Genomic DNA, 27,130 nt, shown 5'->3' with positions numbered 1-27,130 from the left:
GTACCTGAAGGAGTGGACCGATTGAGTCAATATTAAAACCTTTTCTAAGTATGGTAGACATTTCACGATATGCAAAGTGTGGACCAAATCGGTCTCTTCATTCAAGAGTTATCGTACGCACAAATTTTCCGATGAAGCACATTTCGCTCGTAAGAAAGTGTATATACCCTCGTTAGCATAAATAGGGTATAAAAATCTCACGGCTTTGCCGACAGAGATATACCCTCAGCCTGTGTTAATTGAAACACTTCTTTCCCAAAAAACTTATGTATTTAGGGGGTTTTCAGAATTTTGGGCGTATTAACTTGCCTACATGGTTTTGGATTTGGCCCCCGAAAATAGGCTACATATTTTATTGAATTCTAGAGGGGGCGGGTTACCACCCCTATACTTGCAAAAATTACGCATGTACGGTTTAAAAATTTACGGATTAATCTTCAATGTAGTACTTCTTTGGGGCCTGAGGACCCGACCACGAATGTTTTTTTTATACCCTCAGCATTTATGCTAACGAGGGTATATACACTTTCATACGGGCAAAATGTGCCTCATCGAAATAATGGTTTTAGACCACAAGTATGTTTGGACGAAATGTGTTACAGACAATTTGGAGTCGATTGAGCAATGTCCGTCCGTCTGTCTGTCTGGCTGGCTGGAGCGCACGATAACTCTCGAACAGATGAACCGATTCGGTTCAAATTTTGGCTTTCGTAATATTTTGCCCAAACTTAGTTTAAGTTCGAAGATGAGCTATATCGGTCCACTTCTTCCGGTACCTCCCCCACAAAAGTTCGAAAATGTTCGGAAAATTTGTGCGCGCGATAACTTTTGAAGGGAGTAACCGATTTGGTCCATACTTTGCCCATCGTGGAGCGTGTACCAGACTTAGATCAGGTTTTAATGTGGACTCAATCGGTCCACTCCGTCGGGTACCTCCCACACAAAAATTTGGAAAAGTTCAGTTTAGGATCATCTCGCGAATCGCTTTGATTTTTGCTTTAGGAACTTGTATTCACTGCCCTCCATACGACGGTATAAGTTTCATCAGGGGCAAGTCCATACTTCCTGAGAAAATAGCCTGAAAGTTGCAAAAAACCCCTATGACACCGTGTGAGAAGGTTGGAGGGCAAAATAACTCTTGAACAGGTCTGCCGATTCGGTCCAAAGTTTGGCCTTAGTAATATTTTGTCCAAACATAGCATAAGTTCGAAGATAAGCCATATCGGTCCACTCCTTCAGGTACCTCCCCCACAAAAGTTCAGAAATGTTCGGAAAAATTGTGCGTACGATAACTCTTGAAGAGAGTGGCCGAATTGGGCCATACTTTACACATCCTAATATATCTACCAGATATAGATCAGGTTCAAATATGAACTATATTTGTCCACTCCATCCGGTACCTCCCACACAAAATTTCGGATACATGTTCACTTTAAGACCTGCTTTCGAATCACTTTGATTTTTGTTGAAGCAACTTGCATTCGCTGCCTCAATTGCGATGGTAAAAGTTGTTTCAGGGGCAAGTCCATACTTCTTGAGCAAACATCCCTGAAGTTGTAAAAAACCCCTATGGTACCATATGTAGTGGCTGGAGATCCATTCTTTTTAGTATCTCCTCCGCAAAACTTTTGATCTTTAATCCTAATCAACATTTTTGTCAGTTCAAACGCCAAAAATTTTAAAACTCCCTAAATACATGCGTTTTTTGGGAAAAAATTGTTTCAATATACACAGGCTGAGGGTATATCTCTGTCGGAAAAGCCGACTGATACTTTTTTACTTGTTTAATATGAAGTATCTCCAATACTTCTGAACCAATTTCCATGCAATTTGCAGCAAAAGCTAAAGGTTTGTCGTTGTTATGTATATTTTTTGAATTTCGGAGGAGGTGGGGTACCCTTTTGTATAAGCTAAACTTATGGTTATATCGGTTTCAGCATACATTTTGGAAGGCAATGGTGTTGTGTGTACCCTAGGTACATATTTGGAGCCAAAATACCGGGTCACGCTCACTTTTTATACCCTACACCACTATGTGGGGAGGGTATTATAAGTTGGTTTTGGCCAAAAAGTTTGTAACGCATCGAAATAATGGTCGTAGACCCATACTTATATATACCAAAATGAATGTCTCGACGAGCTGGGTCGATCTGGCTATGTGTGTCCGTCCGTCAGTCCGTCCGTCCGTCCGTCCGTCTGTCCATCTAAACCTTGTAATCACGCTACAGGTCGCAATTTTGATCGGATCATCACCAAATTTTGGGTGTTGATGAGGGTCCTGGAGGGGAAGAAGCCTATTGATTTTGGTGATGGTCGGATAATATTCAGGGGTCGGAAGGGGCAAAAAACTTATTTGGAGAAAAAGACAACGTTTTATTTCAAAGCGAATATCTCTGCATCTATAATGGGTATATCAAAAGCAAAACTTGCTAATGAAAGTAGAAGTAAATATCACCTTTACAACGATGTATAGTAGGTTGTCGTAGGTGGTCAAACAACGAAGAAATCGCAATAGTCGCTAATACAACCCAACTTTTTATTTTTGCGATTTGAGTTATAATGACGAATATCACAGCTTTGGTTGGGGATCTTCCAAAAGCAAAGCCTGACTATGAAATAAGAATATCCCACCTTTACAATGATTCAAAGCAGGTTGGTGTAGGTGGCCAAATAACGGAGATATAGCAATAGTCCCATTTTTCAATTTTTTTTCAAAATCGTGCTACAGGTCGCAATTTCGATCGGATCGTCACGAAAATTTGGGAGTTAATGGGGGTCCCACAGAGGAAGAAGCCTATTGATTTTGATTATGGTCGGATACTATTCAGGGGTCGGAATGGGCAAAAACTTATTTGGAGAAAAGGTCAACGTTTTATTTCAAAGCCAATAGCTCTGTTTCTTTAAGAGGTATACCAAAAGCAAAACCTGGCAAGGAAAGTAGAAAATAGTAGTAGGCTGTCGTAGGTGGTCAAACAACAGAGATATCGCAATAGTCGGTAATGCATCCCATTTTCCGATTTTTTTCTAATCACGCTACAGGGAGCAATTTTGATCGGATCGTCACGAATTTGTTGGGAGTTGATGCGAGTCCCACAGAGGAAGAATCCTATTTGGTTTGGTGATGGTCGTATAATATTCAGGTGTCGGAATAAGCGTAAAGCTTATGTGGAGAAAAGTCAACGTTTTTTTCTTATGCGAATATCTCCGCTTCTGGTAGGAGTATTCTTAAAAAAAAGCCCGCCAATGGTAGAAGAAAGTAATGTTGGCGTAAGTGGGCAAACAACCGAGATATCGCAAAAGTCAGTAATATATCCAATTTTTTCACTTTTTGTAATCACGCTACCGGCTGGAATTTTGATCGGATAGTCACGAGATTTTGGGGGTATATGCGGGCCCCACAGAGCAAGAAGCCAATTGATTGTGGTGATAGTCGGATAATATTTACGAGTCGGAATGGCGAAAAGCTCATGTGGAGACAAAATCAAAGTTTTATTCTTTCTGAATATATCGGCTTCTAGTAGGGGTATTCCAACGGCAAAGCCTGTCAATAGAAGAAGAAAATGTTACCTTTAAATTGGTGTAAAGTAGGTTGACGAAGGTGGCCAAACAAGGGAGATACCACAATGCATCCAATTCTTCCATTTTTTGCAATCACACTACAGGTCGCAATTTTAATCGGATGGTCACGAAATTTTGGTTGCTTATGGGGGTCCCGAGAGAAAGAGCCATATTATTATAATATATATTAAAAGCTTATGCACAGGGGTAGTGGTGTAGGGTAACAAATGGTCGGCCCCGTCCCGACTGTAGCCTTTGCTCACTTGTTTAAATATGTTATGTATTGAATACTGATGACAACGCCCACTCTTTTCAGTACATTATTTTTCCAAAACTACTGAACTTAATTTCATGTAATTTTCAGAAATTGTTCAGGAATATCCCGTGGTCAAAAATGCTATATATTTGTAGACGAATTTCGGAAGCCTATTATTTTATAATCGCTATAGTTGCTAAACTTATGAGTGCATCGGCTTGCAAATTAATTTTCAAGACAATCCGCAAAATCTTCCAGGTGTAAGCGGTTTTCAGTTACAATAGTTTAGGTGCATCCTGTATGAAATTGTTTTATAGGTTGGCGATACAGTCAGTACATGGTCCCAATTTGAACTTCTATATCTCAAAAATGGTAAAACCTACGAAAATACCATTAACGTCAATCTTGTAGAGAATTTTCACTGCTACAACATTTTCTCTAATCCCATTTCTATAGGGCTTGCGGTTTCCAAGCAAAATCGTGAAAACCTAAAAAAGCCCAAAAAAATTGAACTTTGACCGCGATTTATTTGAAAATCCGTCCAGCGATTTTTTTTGTTTTTCGATTTTTCTCATCTATGAACATTGTAGTTTCAGAATCTTCAAAAATTTCCAGGTGCTTAGCACCTTTAATTTAAAATTAGTTAAGGCACACTGTGTATACCCTCGTTAGCCTAAAAGCTGGGGGTAACATTACTATTGAAAACTCAAGAGGTACTTCACACTCAACAATTTATGTTTATAAAGAATTTTCATTAAAAATAAAAACATTGACATACTTATAAGGGTAATTTTTATGCATTTTTTCATCTCATCTCCATTTCAATGGATGTTGCCGGATAATAGCTTCATTATTTCAGTAATTTTCTATACGAAAGAGATTCCTTCCTTTTTTTCATTCTGTTTCGACAAATACATATTTATGTTATTAAAAAATATTTGCATCCAGTAGTGACCCTAATGGAAAAAAACATACATTTTTACACATGTTTACATACATCGTTTTTTGTTGTTGTTTGTTCTTTAAAAAATTGCAACTTATAAACATGTGTTTGTACATGAGTGCGAACATAACAAACAATCTCTTTTATATGTTTTCATCACACATATGTACATATTTTACAGCGGCATCATGGGAAGCTATACGAGCAAATATTTATATACACACATGCATACTCACATCTGTACGTACATCTGTGTAGATTTATTAACACATAAATTCACATATATGTATATATGTATGTATTTGTTTGGATATATATTTAAATACTCATATATATTGTCAAAATAGGATTAAATAGTTTTCAATGGCATTATTACTCTGATGATGTCAGATGACTTTGACTGCAGCAACATATGCCTGCCGCCTGGATAAACTTTGATTATATGTTGCTGGTGGCAGAAGAAGAATGTGCCAGTAGTGCATTGGCATCAGCATCATCATGAGAATCTAGCAATTTGCTGCAAACACATACATATGCTACAAACACAGGTGTGTATATGCAACACCACATGTGTACGTGTGTATGTGTGTGTATGCTTGCATATTCCACATGCAACTATTCGTCGATTTCATTCATCCGATAAGGAGACTTTATAATAAACGATTAAATAATAAATTAAATGAAAGCTACAAAAACATATTAAATTTTTATTAAATATTCTCTCTGTGATTTTTCAAAGCTATTTAAAGTGAGAAGAAGGTTATGTTTACACACACACATACATACAACGATGTGAAAGGCCAACAAGCAAAGGCAAAGGTGCAATTAAATTTCTAATTTTTCAGTTAAACATATTTAGTTGGATTGTGTTTAAAATTTGAAGTTACTGATATAATATGAAGAATAGTTTATAAATTATAGGTTTCAAAGAGAAAAAAGGAAAACGAGTCAAATAATACAATTGAGAAAGGCGTTTAGTTCGAACTTTTTATATACTCCACCACGAACCACCTGAAATGGTGGCTACGCTTATATGGGGGCTATACCAAAACGTGAACCTATACTGCCTGATTTTTTGGAAGGGATGAAACCTCAGTTATTCAGTTATAATGTGGCTAAAACTTTCAAAATACAGAAAATCGGAGGTACTGTTCTATGGGGGCTATATAAAGACGTGGGCCTATACCACCCCAACGAAAACTAAATACCAAATTTCAATAATACCCAATTCGGTATTATAATGAAGCTAAAACCTGCAAAATACCGAAAATCGGGAGGTACCATTCTATGGGGCTATACCAAACTGTGGACTTATACCGAAAACTTTCAGGTGGAAAATTTTATGGCCTCAACAAAGGCCAAATGCAAATTTCAGTCATTTCGGTGGGATATTGCGGCCACAACGTTCAAAATACGGAAAATCGGGAGGTACCGTTCATTTTAGGTGGAAAGTTGTATACCCCCAACGAAGACTAAATACCAAATTTCAGCCATTTCGGTATTATAATGAGGCTAAAACCTTTAAAACACCGAAAATCGGGAGGTACCGTTCTACGGGGGCTATATCAAAACGTGGACTTATGCCGAAAACTTTCAGGTGGAAACTTTTATAGCCTCAACGAAGACTAAATGCCAAATTACAGCCATTTCGGTGGAATATTAAGGCCACAACCTTCAAAATACGGAAAATCGGGAGGTACCGTTCTATGGGGGCTATATGAAGACGTAGATCTATACAGACAAATTTCTAGTTGAAAGTTTTGTACCCCCAACGAAGACTAAATACCAAATTTCAGCCATTTCGGTGTTATAATGTGTCTAAAACATTCAAAATACCGAAAATCGGGAGGTACCGTTCTATGAAGGCTATATCAAAACGTGGACCGATATATCCCATTTTCAATACCAAACAACCTAGAAGTAATTGAAACTTTTAAACCAAATTACAAAGCTCTATCTTAAAAATTGCGAGCTGTATATTGATTTCAACAGACGGTCGGACGGATGGACAGACGTACATGGTTATATCGACTTAGAATTTTATGCTAATCAAGAATATAATATATAATTGTTCCACAAAAATCCCAGACGGGACAGGGGAGACTTCTCTCATATTAATGAGTGCACCCCGACTCATATTAGCTTAATGAAATGGGACCTACTGTTTATCGCCGAGTTCGAACGGCGTGTCTTACACGACACCACTTTATAGAGAAGTTTTACATGGCTGAAATTCTCAGGAAGTGTCGCCAACATTACTGAGGGGTATTTTTCCACCGTTGAAAATGTTGATGTTGCCTGGCGGGGTAATCGAACCCACGACCTTCTGCGTGGAAGGTGGGTGTGCATACCATTGCACCACCAAGAATATATGTACATATATATTTTATAGGGTCTCCGACGAATATTTCGATGTATTATAAACGGAATGACAAATTTAGTTACACCCTCCATATTATGGTAGAGGGTATAACAAGTAAAATATCGCTAAATTCGACGAGGTCGAACTTTATTTATCCTCCACCATAATGCCAAATTCGGTCAGTAAATGCAGCCAAATTCCTCAAAACCTCTAAAATCGGGCTATACCAAAACGTGAAATAATAAATAGTTCAGTCAAATAATGTGGATAAAATCCTTAAAATACCTAAAGTCGGGAGGTACCGTTATAGGGGGGCTATACCAAAACATGGACCTATACTGACAATTTTTGATGCAGAAGTTTTGTGAGCACTTGGAACCTCAAATGTCAAGTTACAGCTAGTTCGGTTAAAAAATATAGGTAAAATCCGGAAAATACCGAAGATCGGAATGGACCGTTATATGGGGGCTACACCAATACATTGACCTATATTAAAAATTTCTGGTGGAAAATTGTTTGACCACTGGAAACCTCAGACGTCAAATTACAGTTAGTACGGTCACAAAATGTACCTAAAATCCTCAAAATACCTAAAATCGGGAGGCAGCGTTTTATGGGGGTTATACAAAAACGGGGGGTCGATATAGCCCATCTTCGATGCTATGAAAACTTCCCTAATTTTAACAAGTAAAAAAGTATCAGTCGGCTTTGCCGGCAGAAGCAACTCTAGTATATAAGATTTGAACTAACACGGCCACCGCCGAAACCTATAAGTTTCCGAAATAAATCTAAAACCAATTGGATAAAATTTTGAAAACTAATACAAGATAGGCTAGGGCACGATAGATATGAATGCCTAAGCACGTAATATATAGACAGAAATGTCAACATTATAACGGAGGTCTTAGTAAAGTCATTCGAAGAAAGTTGTCCCCTTCGGGAGAGGAAATCTGCCTACGAAAAACCCTGGATGACAGAAGAAATTCGTAACAAAGGCAAAGAGGTCCGAAGGGTTTACAACAGAGCTCGACGTAAAAATTTAGCTGTATTCTGGGACAACTATCACACAAAACTTAAAGAATACAACAAAATGACTAGAACAGAAAAGCGCAATTCCTGGAAACTTTTCTGTAAACAGGTAGACAGCGTAAATGATGTATCCAAAATAAAAAAAGTTTCTATCGAAAACCCATACACAAACCGAGATCATGGTGGATGATATGGGAAATAAGATGGAAACAATCGAGGACCCGCTGGGGCTTTTGATGAATACACATTTCCCGCCGAACACTGCGACGTACGCAGGGATGCCGGTAGTTAGGGAATGTGTTACAGTGGAAGCACCAACAATTGATGAAGCGATAGTAAAAGATGCCATCAAGAGCTTCAAACCCTTCAAAGCAGCGGGCCGGATGAGATATTTCCGGCCTTACTCCAGAAAGAGATGGACTACATTGCGCCCAAACTATCTGGAATTTTTAACGCATGCTTAAAATTTGCGTATACCCCTAAAGCCTGGCAGGAGGCGAGGGTAGTATTTATCCCCAAACATGGGAAGGCAAGTTACGCAATTCCTAAGTCTTATCGTTCCTGCTTAAAACCATGGAACGAATAGTCGATACCATGATTAAGAGCAAGATTCCAAACGATATGCTTAAATACAAACAAAGGTTGTACACCACATCGAGAGCACCTTCGACTGGAAGATGTATACACTAGCGGTATGCATTGATATCAACAACGTCAACAAGTTTCAGGCGAACCGGGCCCTTAGGGACTGGATAAGCCACATGCTAAGGAATAGATGGATAAGCAGCGGGCTACTTGACGTAAAACTAAAGGACAAAGTTGGTCAGGGTACGCCACAGGGGGGGGGGGATTTTATCCCCACTCCTATGGGTCACTACCATAAATAGCCTATTAAGGACTTTAAACGATGAGGGATTTGACCCAGTCTGTTATGCAGACGACATTATAATACTTCTGAGGGGTAAGAATCCAAACTTGCTATGCAGAAGAGCTGAATCAGCCCTAAAACTAGCGTACAACTGGGCTAGACCAGGAGGTCTTAATGTAAACCCGGAAAAAACGGAAATATGTCTGTTTACTAGGAAAACAAAACTGGGACACTTTGAAGAACCAGTTTTCCTAAACAGGACGATCAATATTTCCAACAAAGTCAAATATCTGGGAGTAATTCTGGATAGGAAACTTAAATGGAAAGACCATATTCAAGAGAGAGCCTATAAAGCTCATAGATGTTGGTCAACCTGTAGAAGGGCTATAGGCGCCAAGTGGGGTCTTAATCCTAAGATGACACACTGGCTATACAAAATCGTAGTTAGACCTATTCTAACATACGCTTCAGTAGTCTGGTGGACAGCTATGGATAAAAAGTGTAATATTAAAATACTACAGAAAGTCCAACGAATGTGCTGTCTAAGTGTAAGCGGCGCAATGAGGACAACATCAAAGAGGACATTAGAAACTATTCTATATATGGACGAGTGGATCAGTAAGGACCACGTAACATACCATCAAAATATTCAACAGGTAACAACGGGAGAGTCAATGGATAACATTGTAACGGACCGTATACCTCATGCGAGGCATTAATTCCAGACAGAGACTCGTGGATCGGCGGAAATCTAGCACAAATGCCGCCTGGAAACTGTTGTTATACAGACGGCTCCATGCTAGGTGGGAGAACGGGACTGGTTCTCTTTATTGAAGAACCAGAGACCGAAATATCTCTTCGTTTGCCGGATCACAATACGGTCCATCAAGCGGAGATCCGAGCGATCACAGAGTGTCTGAACTGGCTTAATGCCAACACGAGACCAACTACTGTAAACGACTTTACGGACAGTAAAACTGCAATCAAAGCAGTAACATCCAAGACAGTAAAATCACAAACAGTCTTGGATTGTATAAATTCGATCAACAGCTATACTCAGATGGTGCGTATAACATCGGTACCGGGACATGCGGCGAATAGAGGTAATGAGATAGCAAATTCTCTGGCAAAAAAGGGAAGGGAATTAGCAACCGTAAACTTAGCGAACGCAAAACCACTAAACTCGTCTCGGCTAGAGTTAAAAACTTGGGCAAAAAATGCCCACTTATCCCTATGGAATAGAGAGGAATTAGGGAAAACCACAAAAATCCTATTGGGAGACCCAAATGAGGAAAAAACTAAATACCTATTACTGCTAGGTAAAGCAGAGTTGAGGTGTTCTTACATGTCACCTGGGTTTACAAGCTCATCTGCAAAAAATTAATTGTGCAGACAACAACGTATGCAGGGCATGCGGAGAGGATGATGAAACATTGGAGCATTTTTTCTGCCAATTCCCCGCTTTCGCAAACATCAGATCCCAGTTTTTAGGGAACGACACAGTACCCGATCTTAATCAGGCAATTGTAGACGACCTAAAACAATTACAGGATTTTTTTAAGGGAACAGAGTTCCTTATATAAGTTATAGTAGAGTCCCCTTCTTCAAAAAACTTAGACTAGAGCGCACAATAGGCCTACTTTATGGCTTATGTGTATGTCCACCAGGACATGTGGCGATTACTCGCCCCTCTTTTCAACCTAACCTTTATCCGAAATAATGTGCAAAATATCCGCAAAGACGGCTCAAGACTTTCGTACGCCTAAATGTTTGCACTTTTGTAGGAGAAGTATCGTAAGATTTATACAACTTCAAAACGATCCGAGTCGTGTTCTTAAAATTTTTTGAAATTTTGTGTGGGAGGTACCCCATACAGTTCGTATTTTATACATGATTTAAGTGCAAGAAAATTATTACGAAGCGTAAAGGTTGCACCAAGATCAATTGCTGTTTTCCATAGTTATCATGCCCATCAGGCAATTTACTTGGTCACCTTTAGGCCACTATGTCAGATGGCATGGACTTGCCCCTGAAAAACACCATTTCGCTATAAAAAGGACTTTCGTAAAAAATTTGCAAACGATCTACGAACAGACCCTAAAAATGTTGAACTTTGATTGGAACTTGAAGAACTTTGAAAAATATTTTAGAATGTGCAATGTTTCGGCGAAATCGGATACTCAGTTCGTATATTTTTATGCTCATCACTCATTTTTATTTGTGTCGGCTGGGTTATCTAAAGCTTTTGAGACATTATATGCGGAAGTTTGGACTTGCACCCGAAAAAAACTCTACCGCCGTGAAAGGAGCAAACAAGGTGCAACAAATTGATACAACAAATTTTATGCCAATCCAACAAGAATCCATAAACTGCACTTGTGTCAAAAAATTTAAAAGTTTGTGTGTATGTTCCGTAGAAATATTACGTTGTGCAAAGTTTGGATCAAATCGGACTTTTCATCGTATCAAAGTGATGATACGATGAATCCGAGTTTCACCCACTCAGAATTCGCGAACTGATAACATTTTGTTTATAGTATAACTGATATTCTTTAAAATGAAGTGTTTTAGGAGGGATCCCATAATGTCGACCATTCAAATTAATTTTCGTCGAAGCTGTGTTGGCATCAATATAGAAAAATGGGTGAAAATGGGTTGAAGACAACAAGTTTTTTTATGTTCCCTTCCGATTTCTGACTTAACCTTACATTTTATAGACCTTTTGCCCAAATAAAGAATCATAAAATACTTCATGGGCAACATGATACTAGTGTAGGATTTTTCGATATATCCACTGAATCCACCTAAAATTGATGCTGACATTTTGAAGCCTGAATTTCGGGGTTTTTCGAATTTTTTAATAATTTGGACGCGCAGCAAGGTAATATTCAAATCTCATAATAGGATTATAGAATTCCCGATTTTACGTCGTTTGAAGTATATCTGATGAGGGTGCCCCTTACAGTATCCTAGTAATTGGGGTCTAAAGGCCAAAATTTGATGCGTGAGTTTTCTTAAAAATCCTATTTTTTGCGTATAAAATGTACAAGTGTCAATCAATTTCCTTTGAACCCCGCGTGAATTTAGCCTAAAGGCTGAGGGTATAAAAATGGAAAAATTGGATGGATAAGTGACTATTGCGACATCTTCATTGCTTGGTAATTTACACCAACCTATTGTGCATCATTGTAAAGGTGAGGTTTTCTAATTTCATTGAAAGCCATTTCTTTCGGAATACTATTTGATATGAATAAAACCCTCTTTGCCCATACCGACCACTGTATGCTTTCTGCTTCTTCCTCTAAGGGACTTCAAAAAAATGGAATAAATGGGATGGATAAACGATTTTTGCGGAACACAGTAATTCAGGAATTTTTTGTCGCCGCTGATTGTTAATTTCTATATGGGATTTGATAGTAAACATATTGAAACTAGAGAAACCAAAAAAATAGGTTAAAATATAGGAAGGTGTGGGCGTGGCGTGCTCCTAAAGACGACCACTTTTCGCAATTTTCATCATTTTTGCAAATTTATGGTGAAAAATCGATATAACAGATATTGTGTTCTTTGTTAGGTAGTCAGAATTGTTTTCTTTAAGACCTGGATCAATAAATTACTGTAGCATTTACAGGAAGTGAGCTATTTTATTTTTCCTCAGGTACTAATGCCAACTTTAGTGGAGTAGAACAATTAGGGAACAACATGGAACAATGTTTGGTATTGGCAGAAAGATGTCTGAGAATGTCCTCCTTCAGCCCATATATAATTTTATATCCATCCCGTTCCGTCCGTTTAACACTGTGTGTGTTTTCTCTACCTTTCAAAAGCTACAGGATTTTGACCAGAAAAAAACTATTCTGAACCAGTGTGCGATGGTAACATACAAGCAGGTACTGCATCGACAACATCTTGTTCTGTTGATGTACTTACGGGTAACATGTTCGTTTCCTCATGAAGATGGTCCATAGCACAGTGGTGGCACTTAAATGGGAAGGTATGACAAAAATACCTAGGTCCAAGTTTTCGCGTGGTTCTCATGTAACGAATCCTGAATTGAAGTTTTTTTCATTTACCAACATTGTTCAATCGAATTTGCTGTAATCCGGTGCCAGGAGTTCTTATTCCATAGTAAACCTCCCCGCGAAAAATGTTCAGTATTGGTCCATGATTCGGTATACTATCATATGATTTATATCTCGATTTATTTCGGCAGATGTCAACCAAAAATTCAAACCCAATGGGTTTTAATAATGAAAGCAGAGTCCAGAAAACCACCTTACACAGAAAAAATTTTAACCATTTGATAAAAATATTCAAAGATTCAATAAAAAATTTATCGATTTTCCGGCGATAAAAAAATTGTCATATTGACAAAATTCGATAAAAATTATTTGATCACAAAGTAAAAATACAACTGATAAAATATTTCACATATTGACAAAAATAATTATCAAAATATTTCACATTGTTCTTGATAAAAACAAAATTGTTAAATACATTTTTTTTCAATCGATAAAAAACTGTTCATATTTACAATTATTTTGTTGTTTTTTGTTAAATACAAACCCAAAAGCCAAATTAGACGAGAATGGTTCGATATTGATTTTAAATTAGATTAAAACTATTAATAAGTAATTACGGAAAGCGTATATGTCACTTTAACAAATAAAATTAAATAATGCATTACTGAACTTCAATGCATTTGGTGCGGAAACTCTTTTCGTGATAGAGAAAAAATGACACAGTATTTCATAGTAGTTTTTCGTGCTCTACGCGGCTATGCGGTGGTATTTTTGATATTTGCAAAAATTGCAAAAAAGTTTTAACCCTAATGTTTATTGGTAGCTATTCTAATAACCACTGAATGCTGATACAAAATTTGGAATATTTTGATACATATTTTTGTCAATATGTGAAATATTTTATCAGTTCAATATAAAAAAATTGATAAATATTTTAGTCAATATGTGAAATATTTTATCAGTTGTATTTTTACTTTGTGATCAAATAATTTTATCGAATTTCGTCAATACGACAATTTTTTTTATATCGCCGGAAAATCGATCATTTTTTTCTGTGTATAAAGAAATGTTATATAGATCCACTTTTGACCACAGCCTCCATATAGGGTTACCATACATTTTCGGTACTTTATAAGATTTAATCACTTTTTTCTGCGGAATTGCCTGTAATAACGTACAAGAAAAAAACAAGAAAAAAATATTATAGTGTATACACCTTTTATTTTTCTTTCACGAGTTTTCAGAGCGGTTCCAAGTTATCATGATAAAAGAAATCACTAATAGTACAAAAAACATTGTATTGAACATAAATGCAAGAAAGGATAATCAAATTATTTAAAAATATTACAAAAATTTAATTTCAGCACCTAAAAACAGAGTTAAATTTTTGGCCATAACTGCCATATCCGCAAATGTCCGCAAAAAGTCTAAAACGTTTTTAAATCTATAGACCCTTGTCTTTAATTTGATACTAGTGTCGATTTTTGCATATGCTTGGAAAGTAACTAAAACTTTAAGGAAATCCATATATATATATATATTAAAATTATAGAACCGAAATATGTGGCAACCCTTGAATCTTAGAGGAATTGATATAAGTAGAAAAAAGAAGCTTAGCCAATCTTCTAAAATCTAAACTTAAGTTAAGGCGTGAATAATGCTTTTTTTCAGAGACTAGCGTATAATATAACTATTTTTCCTCATTTTTAAATAAATATTTTTCTCCCAAATTAATCATGTTTGTAAGGCTTTTTCTCCTTAAGAACCGCAAAAAATGGAAAAACAAAGTTTAGTTTCGAAAAATTTGGAATGTTTAGAAGCGTTTTGCACCTTTAAACTTTTAAAATGACGACATGCATTTTTTGAGTTTTGTCTTTGGGCGCATTGGAGTCTTCAGGGTCGCATTCTGGCAGGCTTGCATATTCTTCCACTGCGTAGCGCTAACATTTCCATATCTAATTGACGCCGCGTTGCTTATCACAGGCCTGCCTATTGCTTTATAAGAGTTCGACTTGTTCTCTTTTTCAGAACCTCAACTGCGACTCGAAAACCCTACTTCCAATCTTGTCGTAAATAGCTGTGGCTTGCACGGACGACACATTACCTCTGCTGGCATCCATGTCTGCAGTTAGTAGCGGGACCACACTGCCAATTGTCCATTCTTCTGGTACAACATGAGTGGCTAACGATAAACAGAGTACACTTATAAACTACCTCTTCGGAGAAGTTACCATAACGCCTTAGAAAGTAACAGCCGTGTTCTATCATCCATATTTTCCGCATTCGAGAGTGATTTTACCATTTCCCACAATTTACTTAATCCTGCACAAATGTTGTACGAGTATTGCTTCAGGTGGTCTAGCCACGCTCATTCACTAATCCAGTCGCCTCTATTGGGAATTTTGGTCTGATTTCGATTATTCGATCAGCAGGTATGTAGCGAGAGGCTGCAGTAGTAATGTAATAATGTCCCAGAAAATTCTGCCACTTCTAACTGACCTCAGGTCGATTGTAACTGATCACTGGTTATTAGTAATTGACCTCTTGTCAATAGTAATTAACTTCTGATTAATAAAAATTGACTTCATAGGACTTTGCGTGATTATATTAACTGATACTAATTTAAAATAGGAAAGAACATTTCCAAAAAGATCAGTGCCAAACAAGGTTTCAGAATAAGAGATAGACTCTGGTGTCATTCTAAAATATCCTCCTTCATTCCTTAAAATAGTTTCTGCAATAATGTTCAACAATAATGTCATCAACAATACTCAATATCGATCTTCTTCCTCTTTCTCTCTCAATGGTAGTAATGCAAGTCTGTAGGCCTTTCAATTGGCCATAATTATGTATAATGGATAGGTAACATGTGTGGAATCATATTACCACACGAACACACATACGCATCATTACCTCGCAGAATATCGGCCATATAAAGTAAAAAAATTCTTTTTTTAGTAAAAGGATATGAAAATAATTAATTTCAATTTCACTTTCTGAAATTGTGTGACACATAAACACAATTACGAGTCCATACAGACACACATATACGTATACACGTATATACCCCGTCATTGTATTTTACACTCTTTGGTGACAATAACAACACAGCCTCCATTGCTGTTGGCCGAATACAAAAGTACATAAAGAAGAATGTCAAAAAATAATAATAAATTGCAATATATCAGAGAAAGTCCTTTTGGTCCAGTTGTTAATGACCCACTATGGCCGGCAACAATGCAGTCGAATGAATGCATCCCGACAACCAACGCTAACAAATTGATGGAAAACAATGACTGACAAAGTGACATTGTACATCACATCAACGGCTATAACAACAGCAGCAACATCAACAGCAGCTACAACATCATCAAGCGAGATCCACAAATGATGGTATTGGAGAATGATGATGGCGGTGATAACGACGATGCAGACGACAATGGCGGTTATTATGGTGTTGGTTGGTCTGTTGCTGCAACTCGATGCGAGATGTCGATGATAACAAGTTGGGAGTTGGGCAACAACAGCCTAGCTGTTGATGTTGGTGTTGAGAATTACAAACGAGCACAAATGCGAATCCACTGTCAGATTGGAATACTTGATTACCGAAAGTAGAATGACATGACATGAACCTCTTGTCATATGAGTGATGTGTTCTTGATTCAGAGCGCTACACGGAGAAAAAAAATTAATTGTGGGATTAACATGACGGACCTGAGAGATTTAGTTAAAGGTTTTAGATGTTTGGTCAATAATGACCCATCTTTGGTTAGAAGTCAATGGTACTATTGACCACTCTGGTCAATAGTACTTAAATTCTGATCAATGGTCAATAGTGATTGACCTCTCGGCAATGGGAGTAGGCAATGGGAATTAACCTCTGGTCAATAGTAATTGACCGCTGGTCAATAGTATTTGACTCCTGGTCAATAGTGATAGTATTAAACCCCCAGTCAATGAATGTTTACCTCTGGTTAATTTATATTGACCTCAGGTCAGTGGATCTTGACCTCTGGTCAGTTGATATTGACCTCTGGTAAATGGATATTGACCTCTGGTAAGGGGATATTGACCTCTGGTCAATGAATGTTGACCCCTGGTCAATGGATATTGACCTCTGGTCAATAGATATGGTTCTATGGTGAATAGATATTGACCTCTGGTCAATAGTGATTGACCTCTGATCACTGAATATTGACCTCTGGTCGATGAATATTGCCCTCTGGTTAATGAATATTGACGCCTGGTCTATGGATATTGACCAATGGTATGGAATGTTGGCCTCTGGTCAATAGTATTAAACCCCTAGTCAATGAATATTGGCCTCTGGTCAACGAATGTTGACCCCTGGTCATTGGATATTGACCTCTGGTCAAAAGATATTGTTTCCTGGTCAATAGGTATTGACCTCAGGTCACTGACCTCTGGTCATTGACCTCTGGCCAATGGATATTGGCCTCTGGTAAATGCATATTGACCTCTGGTAAGTGAATATTGACCCCTGGTCAATGGATAGAGACCCTTGATCATAAGGTGGCCTTTGGTCACTGGATACAGACCTCTGGTCAATTGATGTTGACCTCTTTCTAATATATATTGAACTCTGGTCAGTGGATATTGACCTCTAGTCAATGCATCTCAATTTATATTGACCTCTGATCAATGAATATTGACGTCTGGTCAGTGGATATTGACCTCTGGTCAATACATATTGACCTCTGGTCAATACATATTGACCTCTGGTCAATGGATATTGACATCTGGTCAATGAATATTGTCTCTGGTCAATTGATATTGACCTCTGATCAATTGATATTGACCTCTGGTCAAAAGATATTGTTTTCTGGTCAATAGGTATTGACCTCTGGTAATTGACTTGAGTTACTAACTTTTGGTCAATGGATATTGGCCAATTGTCACTGCGTTTTGACCTCTGGTCTATAGTATTAAACCCCTAGTCAATGAATGTTGGCCACTGGTCAATTTATATTGACCTCCTCTGGTCAATGCATAAAGACCTCTGGTCAATGGTTATTGACTTTTGGTCAATAGATATTGACCTCTGGTAAACGGATATTGACCTCTTGTCAAAAGATATTGTTTTCTGGTCAATAGGTATTGACCTCTGGTAATTGACCTCTAGTCAATTGTTATTGACCTCTGGTCAATGGTTACTGACTTTTGGTCAATGGATATTGAACAATTTTCACTGCGTTTTGACCTCTGGTCTATAGTATTAAACCCCTAGTCAATGAATGTTGACCTCTGGTCTATGGATATTGACCTCTGGTCAATAGATATTGACCTCTGGTCAAAAGATATTGACCTCTGGTTAATTGATATTGACCTCTGGTCAATTGATATTGACCTCTGGTCAATTGATATTGATCTCTAGGACAATTGATATTGACCTCTGGTCAATTGATATTGACCTCTGGTCAATTGATATTGACCTCTGCTCAATGGATATTGACCTCTGGTAAATGGATATTGACCTCTGGTAAGGGGATATTGACCTCTGGTCAGTGGATAGAGAGGCCTTTGGTCAATGGATAAAGACCTCTTGTCAATTGATGTTGACCACTTTGTAATATATATTGACCTCTGGTCAATGGTTACTGACTTTTGGTCTATGGATATTGAACAAATTTCACTGCGTTTTGACCTCTGGTCTATAGTATTAAACCCCTAGTCAATGAATGTTGACCTCTGGTCTATGGATATTGACCTCTGGTCGATAGATATTGACCTCTGGTCAAAAGATATTGACCTCTGGTTAATTGATATTGACCTCTGGTCAATTGATATTGACCTCTGGTCAATTGATATTGATCTCTAGGACAATTGATATTGACCTCTGGTCAATTGATATTGACCTCTGGTCAATTGATATTGACCTCTGGTCAATGGATATTGACCTCTGGTAAATGGATATTGACCTCTGGTAAGGGGATATTGACCTCTGGTCAGTGGATAGAGAGGCCTTTGGTCAATGGATAAAGACCTCTTGTCAATTGATGTTGACCACTTTGTAATATATATTGACCTCTGGTCAGTGGATATTGACCTCCAGATAATGCATGTTAATTTATATTGACGTCTGGTCAATGGATATTGACATCTGGTTGACCTCTGGTCACTTCATATATATTGACCTCTGGTCAATAGTATTAAAGCCTAGTCAATGAATGTTGACCACTGGTCAATAGTATTAAACCCTTAGTCAATGAATGTAGCCTCTGGTCAATTAATGTTGACCTCTGGCCAATGAATGTTGACCTCTGGTCAATGAATGTTGACTGGTGTTCAAGTGATATTGACCTCTGGTCAATGGATATTGTCATCTGGGCAATGGTTATTGTTTGACCTCTGGCCAATGAATACTGATTGACCTGTTGTCATTGCATATTGACCTCTGGTCGATAATTATTGGTTAAAATGAAGTGACATCTGTTTAAAAGAAATTGACCTTTCGGTAGTTTTTGACAACTTGACAAAATTTTTTTAACTTTTGACATTAGTAATAAGCTCCTTGTCAATACCTAGCTCTTGATCCCTTCTAAATAGTGAATTTTTCATTGTGTATACCCCTCAAAAGTAGGACAACCTTCTGCATAGCAATTTTAGTTGGAAAATAATGTAAATCAAAGCACAGCAGGCATCAGTGAAATTGCGTTGACAGGCCATAAATAAAATTTGGCCAAGAAATTAACACCTTTTAACTCAGTTATCCAAGTCAGGATATACCGACTGTATGACTGTATCCGAAACATATGTGGATAACACACTTTCCGCCACATACATACATACCTACATATGTATGTATGTATAAAATAAATTTGTCATAAAAATACATTTGACTTACCTCTTAAAAGCCTTTTCCAAAATATTTTTCTCATTAGCGGAACTTGCTACCAGTATCACAGTTTCCGGTGATGCTACCGATGATGCTGATGAGGAGGAAGAGCTTTTCTTCTCCGCTTTGGTTACTGTGGATAATGAGGACGAGGCCAGAGATGCTGCTGCCACTGGCATCACATTATTTCTTGCCAGGGTATCCGTTAACACATTGCTACTGCTTCCTCCACCTGCAGCTTGGTGTGTGGCTGACTTTAGATCATCATAGAGTGAGGCAAATTCTTCATCATTATGGCTTGGCTGTTGGTGGTTATGGGAGTGATGGTGTTCTGGCATTTGGTCGTTGTTACTGGAATGTCGATGCTGTTGATTGTTTTTCAAGGAATGCTGTAATTTGTAGGTGGTCGAATGCAATATCACACCAATGAAGAACATATAAAAGAGAATGGCAAATACCGTTGACCATCGCAACCAGCGCATTTTTTTACTTAACTTATTTAAAAGGGACATGTTACGGCTGTTGTGGTGTTGTGGAGGTGTGTGTTTGCTGGCAAGCAGAAGAGAAAGTAATTTCATGGGCAATGCTTTTTTTGTTGTCGTCGTTTTGGTTGGTGTTCTTTTGTCGTTCACTTTGTTCCACTGGTCAATGTCACCGTTGACCACGTGGCAGCTGAAGCAGTAGCAGAGGCAGCAGCAGTTTGGCACGGTTGCTGGTTAGTAAAGTTGGGTGTCCAAAATTGTTGGTACTTTTCTCTGTTATTCCCTGGATACAGGCAATTTTCGTAATTAGTGTTGTAATTTCTGATGATGCTATGCTGGTGATGATGCTGCCTGCCGTTGGCTATTGCTGCGCTGCAGTTGTTTGAATGACAGGCTGAATAGCTGGCTGGTTGTATGAAAAGGACGTTTGTCAATTAGTTGATATTTTTTTGTGAATTCTTTTCTCTTCGCTTTCAATAGCCGTGAAAATGAGTGAATGAAATGAAGTAGAGATGAGTTTGAGTTTGTTATGGCCTTTAGTTTGCGTTAATGACCATTAAGTTTCCGTTGTCGTTTGTTTCCTTTGTTTGGGGAATGAGCAGTAATGTTTTTATGGATTGAACTTTTGAACTTTGTCAGATGGTAATGTTTTAATTAGTCACAAATATTGTGCATTGTTAATGTGCTTCTTCTTAGTTTATGCTAGAAAAGTCGATATTATTGTCATATATTTTTTGGGAATTGGATTTTGACTTTGTTGGTAGGTTTTGCTAATTTTAATTATGTTTCATTTTGTTGTGATGGTTGATTCTGGAAAAGATTTTGCCAAAAAAAGGGAATCCATAAATATTAAATTCACCTTGTCGATAACCTTGAGGCGTTTTGTGATGGGTTAGATGTCAGTAACTTAGCCGTAGAGTCTTAGTAAATGAACGCTAAATAGAAATAAGATAATATTGAACCACAGTTTTGATTAATCTAAATAATAGATGTAACCTTTTCTCTCCGCAGGACATTGGGATGATAGACAATAACCAAGGACCAATTTGGCTTTAAAATGGAGAACTTACATCCTTTTCATCCGTCTTTCATATCGTTTGCGTAACTACAGTTACGGATCGGATAAATTGTGAAATACTAGCTGTCGTATACTAAGGGTCTAGTAAGTAAATGATGTACATATGTCCAGAAACGTTTCGGTTTTGATTTGGCACAGTTCATGACTGATTTTGGTGCCTCTATAATATATGAATCGAAGAAAAATACCAATAAAGGCTCTTAATGTAGACGACAACAGTAAACGCTTAAATACCCGATTTGTAGACGAACTCTTAACTACGAAAGTGCATTTTACGCACTCAATCCATCGGCGCAGAATGGTTCAGAAATCGTTTTTCCTGGCCAAAACCCCAATGTGTTGTCGTCACCGATTGTTAATTTCTATATGGGATTCGATAGCAAACATATTGAAACTAAGGAAACCAAAAACTTAGATCGAAATATTAGAAAGTGTGGGTCTGGTGTGCAGCATATCCCGGAATGCCTGCTCCGTATTCTTTTGGTACCTGCCGGAACGGAGGAAACCCCAGGACCAATATATTTGTGCTCGGTTTGCCACATCTGCATTTTCACCCATATCCAAACTTCGGTAAAATGCAATAGATGTGAGAAGTGGATTCATCTATGGGGTTCCTCTGGACTTGTCCACGCGAGGGACTACGACATGGACTATGTTTCTACATGCTGCGCGAACCCAGCCCCCAGTGAGTCGTCGTCAGATTACGAAACTCTCCCGCAGTCCCCTCTACAGCAACCAATCCCGGAAAATGCATCCTTTTTGCAATGGACTCCAAGGTAAGATCGAAGAAATAGTGGAATTTATGAATCAGAAGAAGATCAAGGTCACGACGGTGCGGGAAACCAAGCTCAACAACAACTGTTGCTTACAGCCTTGTGATGGTTACAGCGTATTAAGAAAGGATCACACCAGAATTGGAGGTGGGGGACTAGATTTCCTTTTGCACCAGTTTGTTCAATACAGACCTATCTCGCCTAAGCCTGACCCGAGTTGCTGAACGTATACATTCCGCAGAGAAATAGATGTATCTCAGATTACAAGCCTAACATTAGCAAGCTTTTGGAAGGTCCTAATCGTCTGGTCTTGTTGTTGTTGTAGCAACGCAAATGTGTTCGTTCGTGTATTATTTCAATTATCAGGTTCCTCTGTACCCAGATTCAAGAATTCTGCCACCTGGACTGGTTGCGTCCATAAGGAATCAGGAGACAGATGAGTGGGGTTAGCTGGGCAGCTAAACAAATTCAGTGTATCGTGTGGTCCCAACCCAGATGCGTCAATTCGGGCCCTATACTAATTGAGGCGGCTACATCGTCCGGATCTTAACTGGGCTAAAACCACTCGTGTTTGCCTTGGCAGCTGCAGTTCTTCTGCTGCGATGAATGGGGGGTGGTCTCCAAGTCACACTGTATCTCTGTACTGCCTGCGCAACCATAGCAGTGTGAATGCTATCCAAGCCTGTCTTATAGGCTCGTTGGTAGAGCTGGCAAAAAATCGATGGCACTATCAATAATATCGATTGTTATTTAAAAATTCAATATCGATAGATAGTTTTACCTATCGATATTATCGGAATAAAAACCCCTAACCTGCAATTCTTTGAAATAAATAGAAATTTCGCTACTTTTCGGTTATGTGTGTGTGAGAAAGTAAGCCCGTAGTCACAAGTACACATTTTTCGGTAAAGTAAAATGATTTTTTTTTATTTTTTATAAAATAAAAGCAATTGTTTATTCTCCCTCACATTTCTATGAACTACTTGTGCAAAATTTCAAGAAAATCATTGACATTTCTGCCATTTTCATTTCCAAATTAATGGTGATGACAACTTAACGATAATATCGATAGCAATCGATATTTTAAAACATTATATCGAAAATATCTAATGTTGGGAATATCGATGGTTTGCCAGCTCTACTCGTTGGTCCAGAGGTTTTCTTTTATACCTTTGGACCTCTCTCTCTAGATCATGAAGATCTCTCCTGACGTGCCTGGGTGGAGGAAACCTGTCCATTAAATCTGGTTCAGTCCTCCACTGATATGTGTGGATATGAAAAACAGCTTCTCAACGTAGGGAGGAGTAGTGCCTCTAGGATCTTTGCTACTGGCGACAGGAGCGACATCAGTTGCTTAAGCATTACCATCGATATTCGGTGTGGACCCAACGCATTGGGTGATTTCGCGTTTCGGGTGGCATCTGCAACATCGCTCATCGTAAATTGTGGTGGTACCTAATCGGCTGGAAGGGCTCTTCTTATACGGCGTAGCTCTATGAACTGTTAAAATAACACGCTCACCTCTTTGGGCGAGTTACTGTTACGCCGTTGAAAGTAACTGCTGTTCTGTCATTCTTCTTTTCCTGATTCGAGAGTGATTTAACCGTTGCCCACAATTTACTTAATCCTGCACCAATGTTGCTTCAGGTTGTCTAGCCACTTTTTCCACACTAACCTGTTGACTTCAAGAGTAAGCTCTCTAACTCTAGGGTCTTCAGGGTTCGTACGACGAAGCTCTTCACGTTAATTTGCTAGTCCCGTCGTCTCTGCTGGGAAATTTGCTCTTATTTCGGGTATTCGACCGGCAGGTATGTATCGAGCGGCTCCTGCAGTGATGATGTCCCGGAAAGTTTTCTCAGCTACCGAGGATCTGAGGGAGTGGGCAATTCTCTGAAGCGGTGATTGGACAATTCTCTGAATTCTTGCCAATCAGTTTTCCCATGTTTCAGGAAAGTACGGCGTTCAGAGGTTATGAAATTGGGTGGTCTGTTTACGGACACGATGACAAGGAGGTGGTCTGAACTAAGGGAAATGACGTATTGCCAGGATACGTCATTTATCAGACCTGGTGCCACAATGGTGATATTTGGCGAACTGTGGCAGTCTCCTCTAATCCTCGTAGGAGCGTCTTCATTCACCGTGCAAAACGTGGAGCTATCAATTTGCTCAGCCAGCGCTGTACCCCTTTGGTCATAACCTATTACGGAATGCTCGGAAAGCTCGTGATGAGCATTGAAGTCCCCTAGCACCAGACGATTATTGCCCTTTAAAAGCGAACTAATATCGGGAATATAACGCCGGGCACAGCTATTCATCGGCGGTATGTACACATTAAGCAGCTCTACCTCGGCAGTACCACTCTTTACTGCTACCCCCATACATTCCATGTATGGATCACTAGAGACAAGCTCAAGCGAGATATGTAGGTCAGTACTGGACAGACTGGTGTGCCAGGAATGCAAGTCCTCCATCTCCGCTTCTTGTGCGATCCTTCCGCAAAACGTTTATCCATCACAACGCAAGCTACAGGTGGCGGTGAGCTTTGTTTCTTGGATCGCGGCGACCATGATGTTTTTCCGACTTATAAAATCTACAACTGCGGAGACCGTTGCAATTGAATTGCAGGAGTGATGAATTTCCGGGCCGTTGAATAACAACTTGTGGTGTTAGATGCTGCATTTGTTGTTGTTGGGGGATACTGCTGGGGCGTCTTGTATTCCGACGACGACGAATAATCAGACGACGACGTAGAAGACGCACTGGGCGATGTACTGACGCTGCAATCAGTAACATACCTATCACTGTAATCCCGGATGCTACTACCGCCAGAGCACCCACGAAAATACACCCATTCCATGCATCCATTACATCTCACCATTGTTGACATGTGGTGCATGCGAATCTGGCAAACGTAACAGATCGTTACTGGCCGGGGTTCATCTCTATCCCGGCACGGACGAGAAGAACTCGGAGGAGGCATTCCAGATTAAATTGCCGCTCCCATGGTGAATACACGAACACAAACACAAATTTGTTGAAGTGACGGCCCCTGGTCGAAGATTTCTCCGAGTCAATCCGGTGCATTGAACCGGCCGCCGTGGGATTGATTGTCTGGTCTTGGGGGACTTTAATGTGGCATTCGGCCCTTGGAAATGACCTCTACGTTTTCCTCGGTCAATTAGAGAAGAGTGTCACAGTTCGCAAGACATAACCATCGTGTCACCGGGTCTGACAAATGACGTTACCTGGCAGCTCGTCATTTTCCTTGGATCAGACCATCTCCCCATAATTGTCTCCATAAGCAAACACCCGATTTCACCACCTCTGAACTCCGCACATTCGTCAATCATAAGAAAGCTGATTGGCCAGGTTTCAGAGAGTCCACCAATCACCGCTTCAGAGAACTGCACAATGCTTCTGATGTTCGGGTATCGGAAAGGAAGTTCCGAGACATCATTACTGAGCGACCGCTCGCCATATTCCCAAAGTAAGACCAAACTTCCCAGCAGAGGCGACGGGATTATCAAATGAGCGTGTTGAGCTTCGTCGAGTCAACTCCAGAGTCAGGGAGCTGACAGTAAAACAAAACAAAGTTTATTTCTGAACCAAAACCGATTATATGTCAAAAAGGAAAATGAAAACGGGGCAATATTGAGAACCGTACATAAAATCTTCTGAGCAAAATTTTTTAGAATCTTTGAATGCTAAAAAATCTCATCTTGCGGTACTTTTATTACGGTTCAAGAAATAAAGGACCATTCCACAAAAAGATTCGCCATTCGATTTGACTAATGACATGTAATCTCAAAACAACGCTACAATAACGCCAAACAGAGATCAGGCATTATAGGGGGAAAATCAAAAATTTCATAACGCGATATCTCAGAAACTTGACCTATGGCAAAATGTCCTTTTGGGTTCTTAACAAACTCACCAAGGACTTTCATCTCCAAAAGGAATTTTCCACCCCCACACTTTGAGTTCCATTTTGTGCCACAGTGTAATTAGAATATATAAGTACAAAAGTCTCAGTTACCTTTGCCGACAGGAATATATCAAAAGTGTTTGACTGTATAAAAAAACAATGACAGAAGTGGTTGTCCGAAATGACATATGAGCAGATCCCTACTTTAAAAATAAATAGGGTATGCGACAAAATAAATTTTGGATGATTGTAGCGTACAATTTTAGGCATTTGTGGGGCAGGTATCATAAACAGAAGGCCTAATTTTACTGACAGACCCAATCATCACAGTCTACTAAGCACTTATAGCTTTAAAGTTGCCCTATATATTGGAACATTCGGAGATCGTACCTCAGGCAGTATTGGCTTCCCCTACTGTAGTTTTGATTACAATGACTAATTTTGATTAAAATTTCGACACGAGAATCCGAGAAAAGTAAAAATGTATCGGTCGGCTAAGCCGACAGAGATATACCCTCAGCCTCAGACCTAAAGAAAAGAAGTACTTCTGACGTCTATATAATACGATGTACAACGTTTGGACCAATTCGGATTCTCCCTTCGAGGGTTATCTTACGTACTACCCTGTTTAGTTGGTACCGCCAGACTTTTTGGACTTTTGGACCATTACCTAAAAAAGTAATTACTTGCTCCCGAAAAAACATGTACCGTCGTAATGGGGAAAACGAATACAAGTTGTTACAAAAAATCAAAGGGATCCGAAGGCCAACGTTTGGACCGATTCGGCTAATACGTTCGAGAGTAATCTTGTGCTCCAGCCGCTACACATGACGCCATACACGCAAAGAAAAAAAAATATGATTGATCCAACAATATTCGAAGAGCAAATTATGTATTGTTATGATATTGTTAGATTCCGCGTTAATTACAACAATTGTTTTTGTCATATCCAACAATAGTTTTTGTCTGCTGGACAAT

General features: G+C 38.8%; 1 protein-coding gene across 19 annotated transcripts in view; it reads right to left on the bottom strand.

Annotated features, from left to right (window-relative positions):
- Positions 1-27,130, bottom strand: part of myd (stromal cell derived factor mayday) — a 229,025-nt gene that overhangs the window by 74,229 nt on the left and 127,666 nt on the right. For 12 of the 19 annotated variants that reach the window (XM_073987706.1, XM_073987698.1, XM_073987738.1 and 9 more), the window contains one exon: positions 19,904-21,186. In XM_073987706.1, coding sequence (XP_073843807.1) covers positions 19,904-20,472 — 569 coding nt within the window. In that variant the 5' untranslated portion in view covers positions 20,473-21,186. The remainder of the gene's footprint in view (positions 1-19,903; positions 21,187-27,130) is intronic. The other 7 variants (XM_073987815.1, XM_073987714.1, XM_073987766.1 and 4 more) reach the window with 2 other exon arrangements.

This window comes from Musca autumnalis, unplaced genomic scaffold (assembly GCF_047663935.1).
Source record: "Musca autumnalis isolate F117 unplaced genomic scaffold, ASM4766393v1 scaffold_1, whole genome shotgun sequence".
NCBI lineage: Eukaryota > Metazoa > Arthropoda > Insecta > Diptera > Muscidae > Musca > Musca autumnalis.
The sequence above is the reverse complement of the archived record's forward strand: the minus strand, read 5'-3'. Positions and strand labels throughout refer to the sequence as shown.